Below are 16,846 nucleotides of genomic sequence, written 5' to 3'. Positions count from 1 at the left end.
TCCACCATGCCAAAAGTTCCCTCGAGCCCATTTAGCCAATCCCTGCTTCCACTGGAGCCCCAGGCAACTAACTACTGGCCCGCTTTCTCTCTCTATTAATCTACCTTTTCTGAACACTTACATAGACGGAATCATGCAGTATGTAGTCCTGTGTGTCCAGCTCCACTTAACAACATGTTTTTGAGATTCATTCTTTTATTCCATTGTCTGGATGGACCTCGTCTTGCTTAGCCATTCCCCAGCTGCTGGACATTTAGATGGTTTCCAGTTGGAGACTATCATGGAGATACCGCTATGAACATTCATGTACCTCTGTGTGTGGACATATGTTTTCATGTCTCTTGGGTAGATTCCTGAGAGTGGAAATTCTGGGTCGTACGGAAGTTTATGTTTAAACTGTTTTAAAAAACTGCCAGACTGTTTTACAAAGTGGCTGCACCATTTTGCACTGTCTGCAGCTATGCATGAGGGTTTCAATTTCCCCGCATCCTCACCTACACTTGTTATCGTCTTTCTGATTCTAGCCAGCCTAGTAGGTGTGAAATGGTATCTCAGCGTGGCTTTAATTTGCATTTTCCTAATGACTAATGCTGTTGAGCAACCTTTTATGTACCTATTATCAATTCATATGTCTTTGATGAACTGTCTATGCAGATCTTTTGTCCATTTTAAAATTAGGTTGTCTTCTTATTGAATTGTGTTTGTTATATATTCTGGATACTAGACCTTTATCAGATATATGCTCTGCAAATACCTTTTTGCCAGTCTTTGGCTTGTCTTCTTGTTTTCTTAATGGTGTCTTTTGAAGAGAAGTTTTTATTTATGATGAAGTCCAGTTTTCAGTTTTTCTGTGTTGGACTGTGCTTTTGGTGTCGTATCTAAGCCAGGATCACAGGGATTTTCTCCTGTGTTTTCTCATAGTTTTAGCTGTTACAGCGAGTCCTCCGACGCAGTTTGAGTTAATGTGTGTATTGGGTCGGCCAAAAAGTTCGTTCGGTTAGCGACTACCTCGTTCAATACAGTTCTTGGTGAAAACGAAAAACGTCTTTTATTTTTACTTAAAACCAAACGAGCTTTTTGGTCAACGCAATACATGGTGTGAGGTTTTATTGTTTGTTCGTTTTTGCAAAATCCAATTGTCCTAGCACCATTTGTTGAAGACTATCCCTTCTCCATTGAACTGTCTTTGTACTTTCATTGAAAATCATTCGACCGTAAACACAGTGCTGATTTCTGGATTCTCAGTTCTGTTCCGTTGATCTCTATTCCTATATGCCACTGTCTTAATTACTGTGGCTTTATAGTAAGTTTGAAATTGGGTCGTATATGTTCCTTTGTTCTTCTCTTTCAAAACTGTGTTGGCTATTCTAGGTCCTTTGACTTTCCATATAAATTTGGGACTGTCAATTTCTACCCAAAAGAGCCTACCGGGATTTTGATGGAGATTGTATTGAATATACAGATCAATTTGGGTAGAGCTGAACGTGGACTCTCTCTCCATTTACTTAAATCTTCTTTAATTTGTCTCAACAATGGTTTGTCATTTTCAATATACAAGCCTTGCACTTCTTTTGTTACATATATTCTTAAGCATTTTGTTATTCTTTATGCTACTGTGAATGGAATTGTTTTCTTAATTTCATTTTCAGTATGTTCATTGCTAGTATATAGAAATACAACTGATTTTTGTATCTTAAATCCTGCTACCTTGCTAAACTCATTTATTAGTTCTAATAGCTTTGGGGGGAGATTCCTTAGGATTTTATACATACAGGACTATGTCATCTGTGAACAATGATAGTTTTACTTCTTCCTTTGCAACCTGAATGCCTTTCATTTATTTCTTTTGTTTTATCTCATTTTATTTTTGCTTATTCCACTGGCTAGAGCCTTCAGTATAATGTTGAATAACAGCGGCAAGAGCAGATATCCTTCTTTTGTTCTCGGCGTTAGAGGGGAAAATGTAGTCTTTCATCATTAAGCATGGTATTAGCTGTAGCTTTTCATAGATGCCTTTATCAGTTTGAGGAAATTCCCTTCTATTTCTAGTCTGTTGTGAGTTTGTATGTTAGATGTTAGATGTTAGACTCTGTCAAATTCTTTTCCTGTATCTATTGAGGCGATCCTGTGGTTTTTGTCTTTTATTCTGTTAGTCTGGTATATTACATCAATTGATTTGTGAATGTTAAACCAACTTTGCATTCCTGGAATAAATCCCACTTGGTCGTGGTGTATGATCCTTTTTACATGGCACTGTATTCAGTTTGCAATATTTTGTTAAGGATTTTTGCATCTGTGTCCATGAGGATATCGGTCTGTAGTTTTCTTGTGATGCCTTTGCTTTGGTATAGGGTAATGCTGTCCTCATAGAATGAGCTGGAAAATGTTTCCTCCTTCTTTATATTGTGAAAGATTTGGTTTTATTTCTTCTTTAAATGTTTGGTAGAATTTATCAGTAAGGCCATCTGGGATGGACTTTTATTTGTGGAAAGATTTTAAGTTACTAATTCAATTTCCTTGCTACAGGTCTTTTCCAATTTTCAATTTATTCTTGTCAGTTTAAAAATTTTTAGTCTTTATGAGAATTTGTCCATTTCATCTAAGTTGTTTATTTTGTTATCATAAAGTTGTTCATAATATTCTCTGATAAGCCTGTATTTCTGTAGGATTGGTGTTATCTCCTCTTTTATTCCTGAATTTGATAGTTTATGTCTTCTGTCCTTTTTTTTGGTCAGTCCAGCTGGAGGTTTATTTTTTTTATTGATGTTTTCAAAGAATCAATTTTGGCTTCATTGCTTTTCTTTTTTTTTTAATTTTTTAAAAAAATATTTATTCATTTATTTATTTATTTTTGGCTGCATCAGGTCTTAGTTGCGGCATGCGGGATCTTTCGTTGCGGTGTGTGGGCTTCTCTCTAGTTGTGGTATGCAGGCTCTCCAGTTGTGGCGCGAGGGCTTCTCTCTAGCTGTGGTGCATGGGCTCAGTAGTTGCAGGACACGGGCTTAGTTGCCCCGTGGCATGTGGGATCTTAGTTCCTTAACCAGGGATCAAACCCACGTCCCCTGCATTGGAAGGTGGATTCTCAACCGATGGACCACCAGGGAAGTCCCTTCATTGATTTTCTCTTCTGTTTTTCTGCTTTCTATCATTGATTTCTGCATTAGTCTTTATTATTTCCTTTCTTCTGCTTTTGCTTTGGGTTTAATTTACTCTTCTCTCTCCAGCTTTTAAGGTGTTTTCTGATCTAGGTGTTCAGAGCTATAATTTCCCTCTAAGCACTGCTTTAGTTGCAATGCTTGATATGCTGTGTTTTAATTTTCATTCGGTTTAAAATATTCCCTGTTTTCTCTAGTGATTTCTTCTTTGACTATGTTTTCTTCAAACATGTTGTTTATTTTCCAAATATTTGAGGATTTCCCAGATTGTTTTCTGTTGTTTGTTCCTAACTTAATTCCACTGTGGCTGGAGAATATGCTTTGTGTGTTTTCAGTCCTCTTAAGTATATTGAGACTTGATTTGTGGCCAAGCACACAGTCTACCCTGAGACTGTTCCAGGTGCACTTGGGAGAGATGTGCTTCTGCCATTGCTGGGTGGAGTGTCTGTGCGTGTCAGGTCTAGTTGGCTGCCGTGTTGTTCAAGTCTTCTCTGTCCTTCCTGATTTTCTGACTAGTTGTTCTATCGGTTATCAAGTGTAGGGTGTTGAAATCTCCAACTGCATCGTTTAATTTTTTCCTCCCCGTTCTGTCAGTTTTTGCTTCATGAATTTTGAGGCTCTTACATTAGAGATGCATGCACTTTTAATTGCTATATTATTATGAAATGTCTCTAGTAATATGTCTTATCTTAATGTCTATTTTGTCTGATATTAATACAGCCACCCCAGCTCTTTTATGGCCAGATGTTTGTGTGTGTACCTTTTTCTGTCCATTTTCTTTCATCTATTTGTGTCTGTGAATCTAAGGTTTAGACAGTATAGCGTTGAATCTTGATTAAAAAAAATTTTTTTTTGTAGTACAGTCTGAAAACATCTGCCTTTTTAAAAAAATATTTATTTATTTATTTGGCTGAGTCAGGTCTTAGTTGCGGCATGTGGGACCTTTAGGTGCGGCATGTGGGACCTTTAGTTGCGGCATGTGGTACCTTTAGTTGCGGCATGTGGGATCTAGTTCCCTGACCAGGGATCGAACCCAGGCCCCCTGCATTGGGAGTGTGGAGTCTTAGCCACTGGACCACCAGGGAAGTCCCTGAAAGCATCTGCCTTTTGATTGGGGTGTTTAGACCCAAATTCACATTTAATGTAATTATTGACATATTTAGTATCTATCAACCTAATTCGCTGATTCTCCTACACCAATTGGGTGTACCAAATTCAATTCGATCCTGATATGAACCACCTGGAGTCACAGACCCACAGGTGAAGCGGACTCCATCCCATGAGGCTGCCCCCACTTCAGACACCAGTTGCAAGTTCTGGGTCCCCAGGCTGCCCTCACTTCTACCTGACTTAGCTACACGTTCAGAGGTTCCCACAACCCCTGTCTCAGGTTCAGTAATTCACGAGAATGACTCACAGTACTCAAAAAAGCACAACACTCAGGATTACAGTTATACTACAGAGGTTGCAACTCAGGAACAGCCAGATGGAAGGATGCACAGGGCAACATACAAAAAGAGTGGGGATGGGGGTGCAGAGCTTCACGCCTTCTCTGGGTGCACCATCCTCCAGGCACATCGATGTGTTCACCAGCCTGGAAGCTCCCAAACCCTGCTGTCTGGGCTTTTTAGATGGTGTTCCATTACCTAGGCGTGGTTGATTAAATCATTGGCCATCAGTGATTGAACTCAATCTGCGGCCCTTTTCCCCTCCCTGGAGGTTGTGGGGAGGCGGCTGGAAGTTCCAACCCTCTGATCACGCGGTTGGTTCCTCAGGCATCCGGCCCCCATCCTGGAGCTGTCCAGGGCACCGCCCCATCAAGAGCCACCTCATTAGCATTAACTCAGATCTGGCCCCAGAGAGCTTATTATGAATAACAAAAGGCACTCTTAACACTCAGGAAATTCCGAGGGGTTTAGGAGCTCTGTGCCAGGAACCAGGGACACAAAACAAGTATGTGTTTTAGTATTCTACAATTAGGTTTACATTTTTAATTTTGCTATTTATTTTCTATATTTTCCTGACTTTTTTCTTCTTCGGTTCCTCCCTTATTAACTTCTTTTATGTTAAATAAATATTCTTTTAGTGCACCACTTTAATTTCTCTGTTGATTTTTTTAAACTAGATGTTTAGTTATTTTCTCAGTGGTTGCCCTGGGGATTACATATGCATCTTATCAACATCTCCTTCTGATTAATACGGATTTAATTCCATAAAACTTATAACTCCATCTTGCCCCATTTTTTTGTGTTATTATTGTCATATGTGTTACATCTATATACGTCATAAATACAGTGGGAAAATTATTTATTATATTAAAAAATAGTGTTATACTTACTTAGTTATACAATCTTATGTCTTTTAAAGAAGTTAAGAAATCAAAATATATTTACACAGTCTTTTACCTTAATACACATATTTACCGTCCCAGTGCTTCTCATTTATTTCTATAGATTCGAGTTACCATCTTTTGTCATTTCTTCTCACCCTGAAGGACTTCTTTTAGTATTTATTGTTAAGACAGGTCTGCTAGCAATGCTTTTCCTAAGGCTTTTTAAACCTGGCAGTGTTTTTATTGCACCTTCATTTTTTTTTTTTTTTTTTTTACTTTATATTTATTGTTTTATTTTAAAATCTAATCTGTACCAATGAAGCACTCCAATGCCTTTTTTATTGGGAACTGATATTAGTACTTTCTTCAAAACATACATATCAACATTGTTGGGATCACTAATGTGACCAAATTTGCATAAAATAATTGATGGAATTATGTTACTACATGCTTATCTTCATCAAAGGGTGTAACATTTTTTTGTTTTTATTGCACCTTCATTTTTTATTGTTTTGCTGGATATAGGATTCTGGGTTGATTTCTTCTCCTTTTACCACTTTGAACACGTCCTTCCGCTGGCTTCCCTTGTTTCTGTTAAGCAGTGAGCCATCATCCTGCTGTTCCCCCTGTAAATGCAAGAGTTGTTCTTCTCTTGCTGCTTTCATATCTTTTTTAAAGATTTTTAAAAAACAATTAGACATTGGATTTTATTTTTATTTTATTTTATTTTTTGGCCACACCACCCAGCATGTGGCATCTTAGTTCCCTGACCAGGGACCCAACCTGTGCCCCCTGCAGTAGAAGCTCAGAGTCTTAACCACTGGACCGCCAGGGAACTCCCTGCTTTCCTATTTTTCTCTTTGTGTTTGATTTAACCTTGTGGCCACCACAGGATGGCCGGTGCAAGCAGTAGACCCGTCCTCGCCTCCTTCGTTCAAGACCCAAGTCCCAGCGGACAGCGCCAAACGGCCCATCCTTGGCTGATCCAAGGGCTGAAGAGGGGTCCAGCCAGAAGACCCTCCAGATACCTTCAGCCTCTGAGGTGGGATCTTCTGCACCCCGAGACCACATTGCGCAGGGGAGGGACAAGTCTCCAAAGAGAAGTTGGTGTGTGTTTGGAAAGGGACAAGCGAAGCTTTGTCCCTTCCCGCTGCACGGGCAGGAGTTAAGGAAGGTGACAACTTATAGGGAAGATCTGCGCCCAGGGATAGAATCGGTAGAAGGACATTTAGGCAGAGCGGTCAGTGGGAGCGAAAGCTTGGAGACTTGAGGATGTGAGAGCAGCACGTGCTCCTGTCCGCCTGGGAGCAGGAACTGGTGACGCCGCCGGCGTTGGCTTGGATGTGTTCGCGGTCCAAGTCATAGTAGTACTGTCATTTTGCTGACGCGCCCTTGCAAAGCCGGGGCACCCCGCCCATTGTCTGATTGCCTCAAGCCCTGACTCAGAGCCTCAGCCAAGGCCGGCCCTGGCTCCCCAGTGCCCTTCTTCTCCAGGCCTCAGTCTCCCCATCTACCGAAGCCAGGGCCCGCTCACCGCCGCAGGGCTGCTGAGGCGGGAGCGTGGGAAAGCACTTGTCATTGTACCAGCCCTGGCCCTTGCGTGCTCGCCACACTCTGACTCCCAAACAATGCCAGCCTCTGAGCAGAGCCATGGGTGGGCCGTAACCATGGCGAGGGCCCTGCCAGGCAGCAGAGCCAACTGCCCGTCCGGGGTCAGCCGGGCCTGTGGCCCTGGTTACCGCTTTGTCCCGCAGGCTGGAACTGGTCCCGGCTAGCAGGCTCTGAATGGCTGGCTGTCAGGGAGGGCAATGCTTACTGCAGGGAACGGAGCTCTTGGCTGGAGAGAGGGTTGGGCTTGAGGTGAGGGTAGCTGAGCTGCCTCCAGGGTCCTGAGACCACAGCCAGGTTCGGGTCGGAGCACGGCCGGGTCACCGTGCTGCGGGCAGTGCCTTCCCACAGGCCCCAGGAACACCTCCACCCCTCCCCCGCCACCACCCTCTGTGCTGCCCCCTCCACAGGCGCAGAGCCTGGTGCCCCCGGAAGGAGGCTGCCCCCTTCTCCAAATTCCGGGATGTGCCAGGCAGCTGGCCAGAGTACGCAGGGTCCCCTCCAGCCTTCCCCTGGGCGCCCTCACAGCCTCGATGCGCCACGGCCACTGGCTCTGCCCGCTTCCCACTACCTGCCTGTCCCAGTGGCTCCCCTCTCAGCCTGGCAGGCACTGGGCACGAGTGTGTGGCCTCTTCCAGGGCCCAGAGAGATCAACTCCTCTCCAGCTGTGGGGGTCAGAGTCGCCCTTCCCAAACTGTGTTTACAAAACCCACGTTTGCAAACTCGAGACCTCATTTTTAAAAAAAGGAGTAAGGAGAAAAGCAATACAAATAGCATTGAATATATATATATATATATTTTTTCCCCAACCACGCCCACACAAATATCTAAAAGACTCTGGGACCAGATTGCCTGGATTCAAATCCCAGCTCTGCCAAGGACATGCTTTGTGACCTCAGGCAGATGTCTTCCCCTCTCTGTGTCTGAGATCCCTCATCTATAAAAATCAACAACGGGACCAACCTCATAGGGCTCTTGTGAAGATAAGCGAGGTCAACCTCTAAGCGTTTAGAAAGAACATCTGCTCTGCTGAGTCCCTGGAGGCCTGGCCCCATGACCCAACCTGCACAGTTCTCATATTTTTCATGAGTGAGCCCCCTCTCAGCAAGGTCAGCCCCCGGAGCTGGGCTTCCTTTAACCCCTTAAATCATCACTAAGACCCCAAGTGGGGAGGGACAGTGAACAGAGAGGGAAAGAGTGGGGGGGCTGGGAGTGTGGCCCAGACTCTGGAGGGGAGCTGCCCCTCCCCCAGGGAACAGGACATAACTGTCAGAGGTGCTCCCCACCCCCCCAAGCTGGGCATGGGACCCTGCCCCACTGGAGGGGCCTCAGAGGAGGGGGGAGGGAGGGCAGGGAGGGCCTCAGGGGGAGGGTTGGGGGGTGTCCCTTGCCTGTCCCAGTTTATCTGCTCCCAGCTGTTCTCTCCTCTACTTGGAGCCTTCTCAGCCCCCCACCCAGGTGCTCTGGGCTGCTTTGCCCCTCCTGGGGAGGAGGGCTGGGACCCAGGCCCTGCCGGAGGGCCAGGGAGGTCTCGGGGGGGACTTTCCTCCCATCTGGTCTCCCTGCCCACGGGCACCGAAAATGGGGCTGGGGGGTGAGGGCTGCAGCACAGTGAGGCCAGCAGGACCCCCATCTGCAAAACAGAGGCATTGGCCCCCAACCAAAACCTAGGCCACGACCCAGACGGGAGGCTGAGCCCCCTTCTCCGTAGGACCCCACCCGCCACGGGCCTCCCAGGCCTGGACAAGCCATGCCGCCAGGACTTGCCGGGCTGCCTGCCAGAGTGGACCCTCCCAGGGTCAGGCACCCACACCAGCGCCTCCTCAACCTCCCACAGGAGCCAGTGGACCCGGAAGACAGGGCTGTGGGCTCAGTGCCCACTTGAGAAGCCCCACCTCCTACGAGTCAACTGACGTCCATGGGGCGCCCTTCAAGGAAGGGCTGCTGCTCACGGGGCTGGGGTGGGGGCTTGACCTTGCCTGGGACCCTCACCCAGGGGGCTGGAGCCGAGGGCCTCTTGGTGCTGACGTCGGCTCCAGCCGGCGGGGTGGGGAGGGGGTAAGCACGGGAGGGACACGCCCCTTACCCAAGGCTGTGATACACGGGGACTGAGGGGGTCAGGGGCCCCGGCCAGGGTGGGGAGGGGAGCTGCGACAAACAACAGGTCTGACCACAGCCTCTCACTAGTGATAATACCTTGCCCTGCTTCGCCGCTCTCCGCAGGCCAAGTTTCCTCTGCCCAGCAGCCCTGGGACCCCCACAGGCATACAGGGATGGGTGGTTACCCCATTTTGCAGAAGACAAAACTGAGGCTTCAAAAGAGAAGAGCCCTAAACAAGTAGTGAACTTTAGTTAAGGCTGATCGTGCTGAAGTATCCGGGGTGAAGGGCTGATGTCACCCTTTACTTTGAAATGTATGCGAATCCAGGTCGGATCCATATGCGATGGAGCCATGGAACAAAACGTTAACTGTTGATTCCAGATAGTGGGTACTTGGGTGTTTGCCGAAAATTACTTCTGCTTTTCCACGTGTTTGAACATTTTCACAACAAAATGTTGGGGGGAATTAAAAATGAATATTTAAGACGGGTGCTGCAGCCTCCTACAGCCCAGCAGGTCCGGGTCTCCTGCAACCAGGTTTCCCAAATCCTTCCAGAGACGCTCAGTGCATGTTGAGCATCTACATAGCTATTCTTTTTGTTCCACTGATGTAGCAGACCTTGCCGCATGTGGGCTGCTCGCCTCACTGCTGCAGCCAGCAGCCCTGTGGGACCCTCACACCGCAGGCGAGTCCCCGCGTGGGACCTCTGGCCACAGAGGCCTGCAGGGCCCCCAGTGACAGGCAGCACCCACACCACTGGGACCGACGAGTCACTTCCCTCCTCCCGGGAGCCGCCCTGGGGGTCCAAGGTGGTGACAGCTTTTGCCACTCAAGCCCCGCTTCTGCCCTAAGCAGAGAGGAACTGCACTGGGGGTGTCACTGTAGCCCCCTAAGCATATTGCCCTGGTGGCCCCCCCAGCCCTCCTGGGTCAGGCTGAGACACACTTGGAGCTCCGTGTCAGCCTCTCCCGGCAGCCCCCGCGCTCATGGTGGCCATAAAGGAGCCGTGGCAGCCACTCCTCAGGCAGAAGCAGGAGTCAGGTGAGCCGAGGTACAGGAATTCTGGGGTATGGTGTGGGAGGGGCCCTCAGCTGTGCCAGGCCAGGCTGGAGACATCCACAGGCCCTGGCAGGGAGCAGCTCTGGCCCAACCCTGTTCTCCTCCATGGGAGGGCCAGGGGTCACGTTGACCGCACCCTGCTGCACTTGTCAGGCCCCACCCACTATGCAGAATTGGAAACTGAGGCTCAGGGAAATTGTAATTTGATCAAGTCCATCATTCAGCCCAGGGCCAGGGCCTGGATTCTGCAGTCAATAGGACAGGAAGGGCCTGGCTAGACCTGATTCTCCCTGTCTCAGCATCTGGCCTCGGGCCCAGGCTGTCATTCTGCAGGAACTCAAACCTTGAGCACAGGAATGCAGACCCCACCCTGCCCCGGCCCTGGAAGTGGGTCTCTGCAACCTGTAGCTGGGGTTGAGGCAAACCCATGCCCGGCGCCCTCTGCTGGTCTGTCTGTTCCTCACGGGGTGGAGAGGCCTTAAGAATGTGCGGAGGGAGGGCAGGAAGGCAGCTCCCCGCCCAGGGTGACCCGTAACCCCGTCCTGATGGGACGAGACAGGGCAAAAGTGTTGAACTAGTCACTCCCAGGGCAGCTCGGAGGTTGATACCTTGTTTAGTAAACATAGTGGCCAGTATTTAGAAACAGAGGTTATCGGACAGCAACTTAACTTCAGGTTTTTTTAAATCAGAATATCTGCCCGCTCCGGACCCACGTTTTCCTGTGCGTAATTGGAAGGAGCTGAACACGATGGGGTAAGTCCTTTCCTATTAGCCACAGGCCCCACCAGTCCCTATTGCCCTATCTGCCTCATTTAGTCACGTGGCCCCGTGGGCATTTGAACTCTCTCCTTGACCATCAGAGAGCCTGGCTCCTTTGGCCAGTCGGTGGTGTTGGAAGCCTGTAGACCTAACTCTCCAAGGCCCAAGGCTTCTCACCAAGGCAGCTGTGTCTCCTCAGACAGGCCCAGCCCAGTGGATCTGCCCCTCACACACACCACCCAGAGAACCGAGGGGAGGACAGGTCCTCTGAGAGATTTTATTTGGCTTGCCAGGAGCAGGGGCTGCCTGGGTTCACCTCTTACAGCTCCTTTAGCTGGAACACAGCACCCTGCTGATGTCCTTGGATCTCTGTAGGGTGTCAAGGAATGTGTGGGCTCCTTCCGAGGGGCCTCTGCCATGGCACAGGGGAGGGACGGGAATGCATGGGGGGAGGAGGAGAATTTGCTTCCAGTCAGCAGGGAAATGGGCTACTATGGTAGTGAGCTGCCTGCCCCTAGAAGGGTTCAAGCAGGATGTGGTTCCATTAATTTAATAGATATTTATTGGTGCCTCCAGTGTGCCAGGCTCTGTTCCAGGCATGAGAAATCCAATGGTGAGCACATAGGCCGGCCGGCCCATGTCCAGGAGCTGACTGTCCAGCTGGCAAACCTGTGAGCAGGTAGATCTGTGAACCAGAATTTGCTGCTTGGGAGCAAATGCAACAGCGATGGAGAATACATTCAGCCAGATGCTAGAGGTCCCTCTGAGGAGGCAGCATCTAGAAGAGAGGCCTGAGTAATGAGAAGGAGCTGGCCAGGCTGAGCGCTGGGGAAGAGTGTCTGGGGAGGTGCCAGTGCAAAGGCCCTGGGGCAGAGACAGCTCGGTGTGTTCCAGGATTGGAAGGAGGTGGACAAACGGGGAGAGATGGAGCCGGAGGTGTGAGGCCTTCGGGCATGGAGGGGAGGGGTTGGGTTTGTTCTCATCTCCCAAGTGTGGGGACCACCTTAAACAAGACGGGAGCCTGCAATAGAGGCCTTATCGGTCCACAGCCCCTGTTGGGAGGGCCATCTCTAACTTGTTCAAGGCTCTAAGTGGTTTTGTCCACGTCAATCATTCATTTATTCACTTACTCGTTCAGCAAACATTTCCAGAGCTAGATGTGCTCTGGAGCAGCTGGGGCTGGGGGGCTGGAGTGAGACCTGGTCCCCGACCTCCAGAAGAGGCAGTGTGATGAGGGCAGGAGGTAGAGGGAAGCAGAGGTCAAGGAGGGCTTCCCAGAGGAGGTGTCCTCTGAGCCGAGGGAGGGGCCGATGGTTCTGTCCAAGGGGCTGTGGTGCTGAGATGGGGCACAGTTACAGATGGGCACCTCCACTGTGTGCTGAGAGCAGTGGGGTCACTGAAGGGTTACCACATGGCACATAGCCCCTGCAGCAGGACCTTCTGAGACCGTAGCTGCCTGCACCCCATTTCATAGCTGGGGAGACTGAGGCTCAAGGATGCAGTGGGTCTGCGGCCCCTGAGGTCTGATTTGCCCCACAGAACGGCTGATTCGAAGCTGACTCAGCTCAGGGCCAACGTCGAGGGATGGGGTGTGTGTGTGGGGGTGTGTGTGTGTGTGTGTGTGTGTGTGTGTGTGTGTGTGTGTGTGCGCGCGCGCGCGCTTGAAGCCTGTCAGATCTGGGTATTTGAGCTCCATCCCTCATCTGCTGAGCAACCCTAGGCAAGTCACTTAACCTCTCTAAGCCTGTTTCACATCTGTAAAAGAAGCGTGGCTCTCCATACCTGGCCAAGTTCTTGGGAGATGGTGCTGACCTGGCCCTTGGGTGGAGCCCAGCAAAATTCGGAGTCAGTGTGTCTGCCTCTGAGCCCAGGCTGTCCCCAGGCTCAGCAGCAGACGCCCCAAACTGAAGAAGATAAAACCTGGCGTATTCTGCCCTTCCCCCCCTCCCACCTTGCATTGCTACTGGGGAGGCAGAGTTTCACCAGGAGGGGAGCCTTGTGTCTGCAGGGAGACCGGGCCCGGAGAGGGTGCCCAGCCAGCTCAGGTCGCAGAGCAGGGGGCCTGCACCACGAGCAGGGAAGCCCCGTCGGTGGCCTCGGAGTCCCCAGGAGCAGGAGAAGCCTCGCCCCTTCCCTGCCACCCCAGTCCTTCCCAGGGCCTGGCTGGCTACCCACCCACCAGCCCCCCAGCCCCCAGCCCCTCCCGACTGACACAAAAGGCCAGGCCTCCTGCAGGAGGGGGCGGGAAGGGGCTCCTGGGCCAGCTGGGCCACGGACACAGACCGGGAAGTGAGCGGAGACAGGAAGGAAGCCGCACTGCTGGAGTCTGGGGCCACCATTGTCTCACCTGGGGGCGGGGGCACCGCCGGCTCCCCTCTGCCCTGCTCAGCTGCCGCCCACCCTGGATGGCTCCTCAGCTCCAGAGGGCATTGGGTCGCTGAGCCCTCCCCTCTGTGGGCCCCACCCTGCTGCTGACTTCTTCCCCGACCCTGCCTCAGTTTCCCCAGCTGTAAACCTTAGCGGGCAAGATGCTTGGGGCAGATCTGTGTCCTGCCAGGAAGTCCACAGCAGGTGATGTCATGACGCGTGCCAGCCCTGTCTCTCGTGCTTCTCCTGAATCAGCTCGTGGAGGCTCACCGTTCCCGATGACTTGAGGGCTCTCTTCGTGCCCAGAAGTTCAGGAACTTGGCCAAGGTCGCACATCGGGGCAGCAGAGCTGCAACTCAGACCCGGACAGCCGGTTCTACACCCCACCCTCCTGTCTGTGATATCACTGACCTGCGACTTTTCTTTAAATAATTCACTTGTAAAGGGTGAACACCGGCTAGGCCTCATCCTAAACTGTGACGTCACCATTTTAATTGAGATGGACAGACAGATGGATGGGTGAGCTGGGCTCGGAAGCCAGGGGCTCACTCTCCAGGGCTCCCTCCTCCCCCACCACACGCACAGAAGGGGGCAGGGACAGGACTTGCAGGAGGGACCCTTCTGTCCACCCTACGGGAAGTAGGGCAAAGAGGAAGCTTTGGGACCTCTCAGTAGACTGTCCTGGGCTGGGGGCTGAGGGCGGAGCCGGAAGGTGTGAGTGTCCTGGGTGAGGACCAGCTGGGACCTTCTGGCCCATGGCCAGGAGCCCTCCCCTCCTCGGATCTCATCACCACACCCCACCCCCAGATGGGGGCCTCCCCATAAGCCTGTGTCCATCCAAGCACCACCCCCCAGACCCTCAGTGTCCTGGGGGTGAGGTAAGGGGCTGGACCACCCCCAGGACATAGGTCTCAGGGACCCCTGACCCCTAGCCCTGGGGAGGGTGTCCAGGGCTGCTTCGAATGGCCCCACCCCACCCCAGCCCATCCCCCTCTCCAAGTAGCCAAGCTCCTGCAGCCTGCTTAAATTTTATTGAAGGTGGAGCTGGAATGGGGGGGCCCAGAACCACAGGGCCCTCCCCCCAGCTTCCCCAGCGTGGGTTTCACTGGACATGGGATGGCCAATGGCCAAGGCTCGATCCTGGGACTTCGGACAGCTCAGTAGCCCACGTCCCTGCAAGCATCCAAGATACCCGCCTCAGCTCCAGCCCCACCCCTGCACAGACTCAGCAGATGGGGACAGGGCAAGCCCACAGCCCCCTCCCAGGCCAGTGGGGTCCCGGGATAAAGCTGCTCTGTGGGCGGGGCGGGAACATTACCCCCAGCTCAGGCCTCTCCTGGCCAGCTCCACCTGGGCCAGGCGGTGGTCACTCAGCACCTGCACCCGGGTGATGGCGGCCAGTGGCCTGTGGCGGTGGGAGAACTGCAGCACCTTGTGCTCCTGGGCGTGGACATGGAAGTGCTCCGCATCCGAGCTGACCTCCATCTGTGGGCGGGAGGCCAGTGACCCACGGCCCACTGGGCCTGCGTCCTGCTCCTGCGCTGAGCTCCAAGAGCTCTGAGTCCAGGAAGCACAGCCGGGGGGCCCAGGGTTCCCTCAGCACGTGGGACCCCCGCCATGCAGGCCCGCCCCATGGGAGCTCTGAGCCCCCAGCTGGGAGTCCCTTCCTCTCTCCTCAGAGGGGTGGCTGGCGGCCAGGGGGTGGGCATCCTGTTGCAGCCCCCAGACCCAGCAGTGAGACTCCCGCACTGGCCCTTTTCCTCGTAAGCGTCTCTAATAAGCCCCCTCCCCCAGGGGCTCCCGGTGGGGCCAGCAGTGCTGCTGGAAGCCAGGGATACAGGGAGCCCTAGATGCTACCTACACAGCATCCTTCCCACAAAGCAGCAGGTGGCCCTGATGTGTCCACAGGCACCCGACCCCCGCCTCCCTGCCCCTCCCCCAAGGGCCTCGCCCACCCCACCCCATGGGCTCCCCTGCCTCCCAAGGGCTTCGCCCCACTCCCGTCACCTCAAAGGGCTCCCCGAGCACCAGCGGGAAGACATTGGACACCTCCTCCTGGCCCCAGTGGCCGCCCTGGAAGGTGTTGGCCACGATGGTGGCGCTGGAGAACCGGGGCTTGATGTGGAAGACGATGTCCCCCGTCTCAGACAGGAAGTTGATCTCAAACCTGGGGGCATCATGAGGTTTGTGAGAGCAGCAGACGGCTGGGCAGTCACCCACCCAAGGCCGAGGAGGGGACGCTGGGGAGGGCGATGTCCCTTACTTGTCCTCTCCAGAGTCAGAGTGTCCCTGGACTAGCAGGTTCCAGCCCGGGGCCAGGCCCCCCGCATAGAAGGCTTCAAACTGCAGGCAACAGAGGGGACAGAGGGCCCTGTGTCTGTGGCCTCCTCCCCCTCCGGTTCCCCACTCGCCCAGGAGTCCCCCACAGTGCACGCGCTTCGCCGGGACCCTGGCCCTCTGAGCAGCATTCCCTCTCAGCCTGGGGGTCTCATGGGAGGGCAGCTCTGTGGGGGAGGAGCACAGCTGACTGGGGGACCCTCCCCGCTGGCCCCGCTCCCTTCTCCCCAAGTCCAGGTCTCACCCACCTGCAGTGCCATCTCTCCAGCTTCTGCCGGGAGCAGCGCGAGCCTGGGGATATAGGCGGGCTGGGCTGGGCGGGGGCTCGGGAGCCGCACCCCAGGGGTGGCTGATGAGGTCACTGTGCCGTTCCCTGCCCCCCCCCCCCGCCCTCCATCCTCAGCCTCTCGCCCTCCCCCACCAGCAGGTCCTCCATTCAAGCTCCAGGTACAGGGTGGCCCGCCGGGCCCCTTCCCACCCCCGTTGCCTCGGGGGCCTGTCTGCCTCTCAAAGTTCACCTCACTTCTTAGGATCCTTCAGGCACCTGGGAAAGCAGCTTCTCCCCGATTCTTGCGGGAAGGGCATGGCCGAGGCAGCCCCCCGCCTCCAGGATCTCAGGGACCCACACCCTCCCATGTGGTCAAGCGAGGAGGGGGGCGGGGGAGGCCTGCCAAGCCTGCCCTGGCCTTCGGGGCCGTCGGACCACCTGGTGCCTCCAGCCCGTGCCCCCAGCCCAGCGCAGCCCAGCCTCCCCTGCTGCCCTGCTCTGGAGGCTCAGCTGGCCCCAAGGGGCAGAGCTGGGATTAGGCTGGGCCGCTGCGGTCAGCGCATTCCAGGACGCTGGCGGGTGGACAAGATGGGGGAGGGCCGTTCCCACAGCCCCTCTCCCCTCCGGGCCTGGCTCCTGGGCCCCGGCGCGGGGGAGGGGGCCAGGCTGGGGCCCTCGGGGAGCGTGTAGCGGAGACAGGCAGAGTCTCCCCAGGCTTTGGGGCAGCCGTGGGGGCCCCTTGGCTGGACTGTCCGGGGAGCCGACCCAGAGAGGAGCCAGGGCGGGCTCAGGGAGCACCGGGGCTGCTGTGGGCGGCGAGCGTGCAGCGCGTGTGCGGTGAGCAGGTGGGTGAGTATGTA

At 53.0% G+C, this 16,846-nt stretch overlaps 1 protein-coding gene and 1 long non-coding RNA gene across 4 annotated transcripts; one reads left to right on the top strand and one right to left on the bottom strand.

Moving 5' to 3' along the window:
• The first annotated feature begins 4,044 nt into the window (after positions 1-4,044).
• LOC309644830 lies at positions 4,045-14,275 on the top strand. Its single transcript, XR_014254620.1, has 4 exons — positions 4,045-5,108; positions 6,380-6,529; positions 10,945-11,008; positions 11,591-14,275. It is a non-coding gene; the product is annotated as an uncharacterized lncRNA (long non-coding RNA).
• Positions 14,276-14,395: 120 nt separating this feature from the next.
• GRIFIN (galectin-related inter-fiber protein) lies at positions 14,396-16,487 on the bottom strand (the record flags this gene model as incomplete). Of its 3 annotated transcripts, none has more annotated exons than XM_082428944.1 (6): positions 16,242-16,486; positions 15,967-16,009; positions 15,645-15,724; positions 15,389-15,548; positions 14,700-14,866; positions 14,396-14,554 (listed from the first exon to the last, which is right to left on the bottom strand). In XM_082428944.1, the coding sequence occupies exons 1-6, from the start codon at positions 16,352-16,354 to the stop codon at positions 14,539-14,541; spliced, it is 579 nt and encodes a 192-aa protein (XP_082285070.1). In that variant the 5' UTR covers positions 16,355-16,486. The 3 variants fall into 3 exon arrangements, with proteins under 3 accessions (XP_082285070.1, XP_082285072.1, XP_082285071.1); XM_082428946.1 differs by having other exon boundaries at positions 16,237-16,485; XM_082428945.1 differs by lacking the exon at positions 14,396-14,554 and having other exon boundaries at positions 14,696-14,866; positions 16,242-16,487.
• Between the last annotated feature and the right edge of the window lie 359 nt (positions 16,488-16,846).

The sequence above is a fragment of the Balaenoptera physalus genome, assembly GCF_965194825.1.
Source record: "Balaenoptera physalus genome assembly, chromosome: 16".
Taxonomy (NCBI): domain Eukaryota; kingdom Metazoa; phylum Chordata; class Mammalia; order Artiodactyla; family Balaenopteridae; genus Balaenoptera; species Balaenoptera physalus.
Note: the sequence above shows the minus strand (reverse complement) of the source record. Positions and strands in the feature narration are given on the sequence as shown.